At 42.7% G+C, this 11045-nt stretch overlaps 1 protein-coding gene across 1 annotated transcript in view; it reads right to left on the bottom strand.

The window, feature by feature from the left end:
- Positions 1–9386: 9386 nt before the first annotated feature.
- prdm13 (PR domain containing 13) overlaps positions 9387–11045 on the bottom strand; it is a 7922-nt gene continuing 6263 nt past the window's right edge. Inside the window, exon 4 of the mRNA XM_053652294.1 lies at positions 9387–11030. Within this exon, the coding sequence (XP_053508269.1) occupies positions 9706–11030 (1325 nt within the window). The 3' untranslated portion in view covers positions 9387–9705. The remainder of the gene's footprint in view (positions 11031–11045) is intronic.

The following is an 11045-nucleotide window of genomic DNA, read 5'->3' on the forward strand; positions in this document are numbered from 1 at the left end:
ATGGGGGCGTGTCAGTGTCCATGGTATGGGGGTGTGTCAGTGCCCATGGTATGGGGGCGTGTCAGTGCCCATGGTATAGGGGCATGTCAGTGCCCATGGTATGGGGGCGTGTCAGTGCCCATGGTATAGGGGCGTGTCAGTGCCCATGGTATGGGGGCGTGTCAGTGCCCATGGTATAGGGGCGTGTCAGTGCCCATGGTATGGGGGCGTGTCAGTGCCCATGGTATAGGGGCGTGTCAGTGCCCATGGTATGGGGGCGTGTCAGTGCCCATGGTATAGGGGCATGTCAGTGCCCATGGTATGGGGGCGTGTCAGTGCCCATGGTATAGGGGCTGGTCAGTGCCCATGGTATGGGGGCGTGTCAGTGCCCATGGTATGGGGGTGTGTCAGTGCCTATGGTATAGGGGCTGGTCAGTGCCCATGGTATGGGGGCGTGTCAGTGCTCATGGTATGGGGGTGTGTCAGTGCCCATGGTATGGGGGCGTGTCAGTGCTCATGGTATGGGGGCGTGTCAGTGTTAATGCAGAAAGATATGTAGACATTTTGGATCAACATATGCCTCCATCCAGAGCAGGACAACACCACACCGCATTCCGCCCGGATTCCAAGCGCATGGTTGCGTAAGCAGAGAGCGCGGGTGCGAGCATGGCCTGCTGCAGTCCTGACCCGTCTCCCATTGAGAACGTGTGGCGCATTATGAAGCGCAAAATAAGGCACCGAAGTCCCTGTAGAGTTACACAGCTGAAGAAATGCATAATGGATGAATGGGGAAAATTCCGCTCGCTGAATTTAACCAACTGGTGTCTTCACTCAGCGTCCAAACGCTTAATACGTGTTTGTTTGTTTGGGTTTTTGTACATTTTCCATACTGTCCCAACTTTTTCGGAATTGGGGTTGTTCGTACAGCCAGAATATTATTGCAGACATTTAAATAACGAGCTGAATAATTTGAATAGCTGTATAACGTTCAGAGACGTGAAATTTATTTATCATTAATAATCATCACCATGCAAAAACTTCTGATTTAGAGAAACTAACTTTTACCCCAAAATTTCAAGCAGGTCCTTTTGACCCCAACATTTTAACATAAGGGTTAAAAGCGTTACTAGCTGAAGTCATTGTGTGTTTGAAAGGCGGCGAGACCAAAGAGCTTTATTAGCCTTTTCAAAGCCGCAATAACAAACCCAACACCAGACGGCCAATAAAGAGACTTCCACTCCATTTAAAGGCTATTAATATTCTCCTCTGGCCTGCCTGCTTTCTTTAGAGTGACAGGTCCAGACACGCCCCTGAGTCTCTCTCTCTCTCACACACACACACACACACACACACTGACTGGTTAATGCTGTGTTTGTGGACAGTGTGTTGCTGCCTGGGTGAAATCGTTCATGCACAATCTGACTTCTTTCTCACAGGCCACTGAACTCTAATGGACCTTTACTGGTGCCTCTCTCTCTCTCTCTCTCTCTCTCTCCTCCTCCTCCTCTCTCTCTCACCTCCTCTCTTTTCTTTCTAGTTTCTCTGTCTCTTTTATAAAGTTTCTTACAGGCTTTTCACAGCTCTTTTTATCTCTCTGGAAGGTTTAAACCCACTCCATGTAACTCCTCTGAATAAACATCTAATAACACAAAGCTGATTCAATCGCATCATATATTTCTTTTTTATTCCATTTTCCTTTCATACTTGCCGAAGCTTTGAGTTCACAGTCACAGCTAAATCCCCACTAATGTGCTGCGAGCTAAGTGGATTAATTGCTAACGCATTAGCCTGCTCTGTTTAGTGGGTCGAACTTAATGAGGAAATCAATAGGACGCATTTAGCCTAGCGTTAGCAAAGCTGATTACAACCATTCAGTCACATGGAATTCCAGCACCTCCACAATCTGATCTAATCTTTGTAGATCATTTATATAGTGTCTGTTATTATATTTATCGAGAGTTATAGGAGTGTATCAAATTGGCTTAAATTCATGATCAAAGTAATTCGTGTGAGGGAATTGTAATGGTTAATGATCATTAAAAATGTGTTCTGAGAGCAGAACTTAAAGTATTCTCAGTATTTCATGATGTGTCATGTTAAACTGTAAATGTTGGCAGTTTGCTGTGGTATAAGAGTACATAATATAAAAAATACAACTCTGTGAATAAGAGCTCTTAGAGATGATCTCAGAGATGAAGTTCAGGTGATTTGGAAGTGAGAGGAATTAATCTGGATTAAATGGAGAATAAAAATGCATCGCTGTGGTGTAAGAGGAATAAAACACTTGATAGGAAAATAATCAACTGCTGTATTTAATACTTTATTATAGATTTTATAGAAATATTCACTTAGCGTTATTTCATCACAATGCCTAATGTTTCATTACTCACATATTTTACAATGAATGTTATTGTTTCTGTGTGGTTGTGGTTGTGCTTGTCTCTATTTACAGACCATATACAACCATGTGTGTGTGTGTGTGTGTGTGTGTGTGTGTGTGTGTGTGGCCTACCTACCTGCACTGTCCTCCTGGTTTACCTGCTGCAGGAGCACAGACTGTCAACATCAGCTCAAGAGCCATCACATCCACTCTGCTTCACTCTAACACACACACACATGCACACACACACACACTCACACTCACACACACACACAGACACACACTGACCTGGCTGTATGCAGATGCATGGTGCATATTTGCATTTTGTGTTTAGAATGAGACGATTAGACGAGCTCTCCACATCAAACACCACATCATTTACAGCTGAATGTGAACGAAGAGAGACAGACAGACAGACAGACAGACAGACAGACAGTGAGAGTCAGAGAGAGACAGAGGTGTGCATGTCAGTCAAATCTATACTGATTTATTTACTGTAAAATTTTTTTCTTTTGGAGCATTTCTTATTTCCTCTGCTATTCTGCTTCATTTATCAAGATAAAATGCTTCAAATAATTACACACACACGCACACACACACACGCACACGCACACACACACACACACACACACGAACGCACACACACACACACGAACGCACACACACACACACACACACACACTCACACACACACACACACACTCACACACACACACACACACTCACACACACACACACACACACTCACACATACACACACTCACACAGCTCCTTGGTCTCTCTTCAAGGTCGTCTTGTGAAAGCAGCAGTTGCGTTGGCTGTAATTAAATGTTCTTGCTGCGTTCTCTGCATGTGGTAGATATTTCTGTTTATTTCTTTAAATAGTCTTTCTCTATTCATCTTCACCACATCTCGGAGACGGCCAGTGAAAGGAAATGAATTAAAAGGGGAAAAAAACACAGAAAAACCCAGGACAATCCGAGTGAAGGACTGCGCAGGTGGAGAGATGTGAGGAGCAGGACGCTGGAGATGGAATAGTTTCTGACTTAACAATAGGAACGCAATAAATCAGAAAGAATCCACACATTTATTTCTGTTTTTCGGTCCTGAAAGGATTCTTTTATGAACAGTGATAACTGCTCAGACTGTGTGATTCTGACTAAACATCTCTAATAAATGCACATAAATTACAGTTCTGTGCGATGCAAAGAAACGCTGTAGAGCAAAGATGCCTTCAGAGATAATGAAATTAAGTTTCTCCGTTTAAAAAATACTATAAAGAGCAGTAAGCGGTAATAAATGGAACAAAGGCAATATTTGGTGTGACGACGATTTGCTTTAAAAAAGAAAAAGTATTCTCAGGTGGAATGAGTGCAGTTTTCTAGGGAAATGAGCTGGAAGTGTTAGTGAACGTGTTGCAGAACCAGACTCGGTTCTTCTGGAGATTCTGACTCTCACTTCTTATTTCTGCAGCGAAACCCAGCAGCCTTCACTGCGTCTCTTTCCTCTTAATGCACTGATTTCTGTACTGACATTCAAACATTTCATTTTGTGCTGGAAAACGAATGTTTGGGAATGGAAACTGTTTTAGTACTGCCTCGATAATGTAGAAATCATACAATAAAACTCTATAACAAAGTTTGTATTAAATAAATAGGGTGCTAAGACTTTTTCCCAGAACTGTATGTACTGTAGATTATAGTGTATAACTGAATGTTTTTGCTGGTTCAGGAATGTTAGAAGAATCCTTACATGATGGAATTCTGTGATCGGTCAGCTGCTGATGATGTCATCTCAGATAACTGTTGAAGTTTTATTTACGCTCTGTTCACTCCACATTAAGATTCACATGTGCGTGGGGAAAGTTCCTGGTGTTCAGAGTCGGGTTGCGCAGCTGCTTTATCTGAGCTTCAGCATTCAGATGATTAAAATCACCTGCGTGTAGTTCACACCTCCGAGGTTGCCAGATCTTTCTTCAGCAGAAGCGTCTAGACATGAACACTCACCTTCACACCTGAAAAAAAGCAGACTGAAGAAGTAAACTTCAGTTTATTTTTTTGACGAAATGAAAAATAAAAGACTAATATGATTATGATCTGAATGAGAACATTTCCTACACACCGACCATACACGTACAAACAAGGTGTAAAGATGATTCTCTGAAGCTGAAGTATATGAAATGTGTATAATATCTGCTACACTGTGAGCTGTCAGACGGTTTAATAAACAGACTGCAGCAGTACAAGGTTAGTGCCACTTTTCTTTATGACCTGCTGTCATTGAACCTCGCCCCAACCCACACGACCTTTTTTCCAGAGATAACGTTTTCTCCGAGACCAAGAGCTGGGAATTATTCACAGAAAGAACTGTACCTTTGGAGAACTCCACAGCACTTACGTTGTAATGAGCGCTGGAGAGGATTCAATAGCTTTAAATTTTATGAAAGCAAATTGAGAACAGATTCTGATTTACGAGGGACTTGGAGTTAAAAACATCTCTCAAGGACAAAACATTACTGGTCAGTGGGGAAACGGCACTAGAAGCTAACATCGAGTCTTTCAGTACGAGGTCAACATCCATTATGGTGTTTCTGCAGAAGCCTCGTTAAACAACGCTGCTCGTTACCGGCACCACGAACGATCTCGTCCTCAATAGCAGCGGTGTATAAACCCCTCAGGCTGTGCGTTTACACTTCACTCTTTCTTACACTTCTATTCACTCCATTCTGTACAGGATGGACGGAAATAAATAAATAAATATAAGATGCATGTTGTCTCTGAGACGTTGCTCTAAGCACCACACTGTGTTTGTGAGTGTTTTATTGTTGTTTCTGTTCTTCAGTGTTTTAGCTCCTGACCCTCAGGAAAATCCCTGAAAGGAATCTCCTGGGTCGTGCCCTGGTCTGAACTGGTCTAAACTGGTCTAACCTGGTCTAAACTGAGTCATCTTCATCTGTCCAGGTCCTTTGTTGTTGTTGTTTTTGTTTGTTTTGCCATAAATAAGCTTTAAATGTTTTACGGCAGTCGATTGTTTGTGCCTTTTTCAGCCTGAGAGAGATTCTGAAGAATGAATGAAGTTCATCATAATTCATAATTAAAGTCAGGCATTCTTATCATTCCACACCAGTTACCTCCTGGGGCAGGAGGAACTCTCATTTATTTTAAAATCATATTTCAAGAGGCTTACAAACAAAAATACACCGGATATAAAAAGTTTACACACCCCTGTTAAAACGTCAGGTTTTTGTGATGTAAAAAAATGAAACCAAGATAAATCGTGTCAGAACCTTTTCTACTGTTACGGTGAAATTTTAAGCTTTTAATTACAGTGAAAAACAATAAGAATGATTTTTTGGGGAAAAATGAAAAATAAAAAATGTACAATAACCTGGTTGCATAAGTTTGCACACCCCTAAACTATTACTCAGCTGGAGCAGCTTTAGATTTGATCACAGCGTGCAGTCTTTTTGGGGGAAGACTCCATCAGTTTGGAGCGTCTACACTTAGTGATATTTTGCCATTCTTCCTTGTAAAGCGTTCTAACTCTGTCAGATTGTTTGGGCGTCTCCTGTACACAGCCCTCTTCAGGTCACCACACAGATCTTTGATTGGATTTAGGCGGGGCCGTTCCAAAACCTTGAACTTGTTTTGGTGAAGGCGTTCCTTTGTTGATCTGGAGGTTTGCTTCGGGTCGTTATCATGCTGAAAGGTGAAATTCCTCTTCAGCTGAAGTGTTTTAGCAGAAGATTTAAGGTTTTGTGTCAAAATTGACTGGCTTGAATGTGCTTGAATGAGTTTGAATGTGATTGGTCGATTTTGAACACTGCCACATTCCCAATTTTAAAAGGATCTGCACACTTATGCAAGCTGGGTACTGGAAGTTGTATTTTTTGGACTTTCCACAGCATTAATTGTAATTATAAATGGTAATAAATGTCTCTGTTGTCCCGCTGAGTCTCAGACCTGACTTTAAACTGCCAGTGTTATTGAGCCATGTTATATTGTTCCTGGGCCGCATCGATCTGGTCTCTAAAGCTATACTTTTTGTCATCTTGTTGCTCTTTTCGTCTGTATTCATTCTGAAGAAAGACAAAGAAATTAAATGTTCTTAAATGTCCAATGACCTCAACCCAACTGATAGGAGTTTTAACAGGGGTGTGTAAACTTTTTATATCCAATTGTATTTTTGTAAACATCTCAAAATTATGTCCTGTAGATGATGAGAAATTCACAGTCTTCGCAATTTCACGTTGAGGAACGTTATTCTGAAATTGTTCCACAATTTGTAGATGCAGTTTTTCGCAGATTGGTGAACCTCTGCCCATCTTTACTTCTGAAAGACTCCGCCTCTCTAAGATCCTCTTTTTATACCCGATCATCTCACTGACCTGTTCCCAATTAACCTCCAGCTGTTTCTTTTTACTAACACTTACTTTTCCAGCCTGTTGTTGCCCCCGTCCCAAGTTTTTTGTGGCGTGTTGCGGCCATCAAATTCAAAATCACCTTATTTTTCCCTTAAAATGGTACATTTACTCAGTTTAAACATTTGATGTGTTTTCTATGTTCCATTGTGAATAAAATATGGGTTTATGAGATTCACAAATCATTGCATTCTGTTTTTATTTACATTTTACACAGCGTCCCAACATTTTTGGAATTGGGGTTGTAAAGTAAATGAGAGTTGCTCCTCTCATTGTGGTGAGGAATGATAAGAACGTCTGACTTTAATTAGAACGTCATTCATCATAACGTCAAAATCTCTCGGAGGCTGGAAAAAGCACAAAGGATCGACTGCAATCAGACGCATTCATTGATTTTCACACAGAAAAACCACAAACAAGCAGCAAGTGAAGGAATCTGCAGTAAAGACTTGGCCAAGCATCCCAGTGGAGGAAACTCACTGCTTCTAGCGTTCGCTGATGTCCGTGACGGCGGTGCTGTGTCTCTCGCCGGTTATTTGAAGCTCTGCTGGTGTTAATCAGTCACAGCGGGCGAGTGAAAGTTTTACCCAAATCTGAAGCTGTGTGAAAAGCTGAAACTCCATCAATCGCTCGCTCTGGTGCCTCGGATAAAGAAGGGCACTAATTGATTAAACGCTGGTGGGAGGGACGCGATGGACAAGACAGGGTGGGACCACAATCCAGACTGAGAGAGGACAGAGACTAGACATGGAGCAAACGCACTAAAAGAGGAGCAGTGCAGTCAGCACAGTGGAAAATAACACACACACACACACACACACACACACACACACAATTATACACACATATATACAAACACACAATTATACACACATGCAGGTTATTCAGGTGTGTGAGCTCCACTTTTACACAAAAAGAGACTCGTCCGTATCACACAGTAATTACACATAAGTGCACAGACTCACATTTCAACAATAGCTGATATTTATAATGAAAAAAATAAATGGTCTGAGTGTTACATCATGTGTTTCAGAAGCGTGGTGTGTGTTGAGCAGCGTGAAACCCCACAGTAATCCTAACAGGTCGCTCACGAGACACGGGCGCCAGATCACTCGTTTATCTCCGAACAGAGGAGTTAGACTGAGTTACACTACACATCTGTGTGACATGAAAAAGTGAGAGAAGCGGAGGTAAGGAAACGGACTGGCAGGGAAAGGTACGGAACGTAAACGATAACAAGTGACAAAATGGGTGCGAGAAGAAGAGAAGAGGAGAGGAGAGAAGAGAAGAGGAGAGGAGAGAAGAGGAGAGGAGAGAAGAGGAGAGAAGAAAGGAGAAGAGGAGAGGAGAGAAGAGGAGAGAAGAGGAAAGAAGAGAAGAAGGAAATTAAAGATAATGAGAAAATGGACTTGAGAAGAAAAGACTACAGCTGTGAAAAAAAGAGAACAGGCAGAACAGAAATGAATGGAAAGAAGAAGAAGATCAAGAAGAGTAGATGAGAGAAGAATGAGAGAGGGAAAGAGCAGAAGACTAAAAAGGAAAGAGAAGGAAAGAATGAAACTGCAGGTAGAAAAGGTCGGAGAAGGGAACAGGCTATAAATGAATTCTAGCGTTTGGGACAGAACAATAATTCTCATAAAATTTGAGATGTATGGAACTTAAAGGTTCTTAGGTTGACATCTGGGAGAATCCTTTAAGGTTCTCTGTAGAACAGGAGCAGAAAAGCTTTAAAGAAGAACATATTTAGGAAGTGGAGAATTCTCAACCTTTATACGAGTGTATAATCAGCTGCTTCCACCGTTTCAGGGGTCATGACCCTAACCCTTCTCACTCTATTAATTACAATATAATATTAATATAGAATATTCTACAATTGTGTGTGTGTGTGTGTGTTTGTGTTTATTTAACAATATCAATCTGCAAAAAAAAATTCTTTTGTTATATTTTATTTTTTTTTAAAACTGACATTGAAAGGAATTTGATTGAGGAAAATATTTCCTTTTACAATATCAATTATTAACAAATGATACGACTCAACAGTAAATTATATCATAATTACATTTTTACATAAAAATGCTAAGACAAGAAATAATAATAATAATAATAATAATAATAATAATGAAGAGATTTTGCTGTAGTACCTGAAGCCTGTTGTTGTACAGGACACGTATGAAGGAAAAAAAGTGCAAATAGACTATTTTCGGACACGGAGGGCGGAGTCTGACACTCACAAGATCCTTTTTAAAAAAAACAGGACAATTGGAACCAAAGGAAGAGGAGGAGGTAATGTATAAAAAATTAAATAAGCCTACTTTTTTACACCAGTGTTATATGCTACGGTTTCTGTAAAGTGCAGCTCCAGATTCAGGGGTCATTCATTTTAAATTTAATTCTAATCCTAAAAGCTTTCATCAAAATTGAGGATAAATCTGGCAAACTGTTGCATTTTCCCACTTTTGCAAAAAGTATACTTAAATTCCAACAAGTATGCGAGGATTCAGCTTTGTCCTGTTTACTACATGTAAACCGCCCTAAATCGAGTGGAGAGAATCCAGTGCACTCATAAAATCCCATAATGCCCTGCAGCAGGAAGTGTTCAGACTGATTTACCCTAATGAGGCTGAGAATATCAGTCATTTTCAGTTGCATTATGAGGTAAAAGGGGAGTGGTTTAATCGGGTAACATAAATAAGCTGTTAACTAAGGGGAAGTATATAAGGGCTCATTAAGAATGGTACACGCTGCTTCTAATCCCTCAGCACAGGAAACTGTAAGCTGGATGCCATTTTAAATGTCATGTGACTTTATAATTAAACGGTCATTATATTTTACACCAGTGCGTATCGTAGCTAAATAACGGGAGCGTGTACTGTATATTAGTAATTCACTATAAATTTAAACAACAGGTCCGTTAAGGAGTCAGTGGTTATTTTTGGCTGGACTCTTGATCACTCTGTTCGTCTGTGAAGCACACGTCCACGTCACTGTCCTCATCGCTCTTTGGCTCCTCGGTGTGATCGTCAGCGTGCTCTTCTTCCTCTGCTGATCTCTTTTTCATGCCCTGGTGTCCCGGGTGTCTGGATTTGACGTGACGCTCGAGGTCTCTCCGGCGCACCAGCACTTTTCCGCAGTAGTCACAGCGGTAAGGCGTGTTTCCCTCGGCGTGGAGGCGTACGTGTTTATTGAGGTTGCTCGGGTCACCGAAAGGCCGGAAGCATACCTTGCACTTGAGCGGCTTGTAGCCTGTGTGTGTTCTCATGTGGATCTTTAGTCCGTACTTCCGGGAGTAGAGCTTCCCGCAGTACAGACACAAGTGACCTTTCTTCGGTTTGCCCGTGACCGCGTTCGCTCCCGTCGCCGATGCAGCGTGCGTGTGCGTCACAGAGGGCAGGGGTTCCAGCCTGGCTCGGGATTTCTCCACATGCACGGCCATCTCCCTGTCCGCCGAGCCGCACGTGGGGTTCATGTCCGACCCGAGAGTCGGAGCACCGAAGTAGGAGGAAACCGAGTCCGGGTAGCGGAGGAGGTGGAACTTTAGCGGGTAGTAGGGTGAGCCGCAAAGCAGCTCTCCGTTATAAACAGTGAATGGTACTAGAGGAACGCTGTTACACTCTCCGCTGTAAGACGACGGTAACGAGAAGCGCTCGAACGGGAAACCGGGTGGAACGTGAGGATAACGAGTACCGGGGGAGACGTGCTTGAAAGCTGAGGTCTCCTCAAAATGAGATAATAAAGAAAACCCCCGCGGCGCAGAGTCCACAGGAGTGCGGCTGGCCTTCGAGACCTGAGAGAGTTTTCCAAAGCTGAATGTGGTGTCTGCTTTTGTGTCTCTGTTTGTGACCTCATCAGCTGGCAGGAACATTTTGCCAAGTCCTGCGGGGATGAAAGCTGAGCGCGTGCCAGGCTGAAACGCAACACAGGAGCTCCCACCGACCAGGCCGTGGTGGTGTCTGGATGACGAGGTGACGCTCATGTCGAGTGCTCGGTCCTGCTCCTCCTGGCTGGCTCGCCTCGGTAACCCTGCTGCTGCTGCTTTGTTGGTGAAGGGCGAGGTGCTCGTGCTGCTGGGTATATCGCCCGACTTGGGTGAGCGGCTGAAGTTGGTGTTGTCTGGAGGTCCTCGTGGCGCGTGCTCCTGACTGATGGGCGTTCGTGTGTAGCTCAGTGCACAATGAAAGTGCACGTGTGCTTTGAGGGTGTTTGGATACCGGAATATTCTCCAACAGTACCAGCAGATGTAGCGCTCTTCACCTGGAGAACACAAAG

Source organism: Ictalurus furcatus, chromosome 20 (genome assembly GCF_023375685.1).
Source record: "Ictalurus furcatus strain D&B chromosome 20, Billie_1.0, whole genome shotgun sequence".
In the NCBI taxonomy this organism is placed as follows: Eukaryota; Metazoa; Chordata; class Actinopteri; order Siluriformes; family Ictaluridae; genus Ictalurus; species Ictalurus furcatus.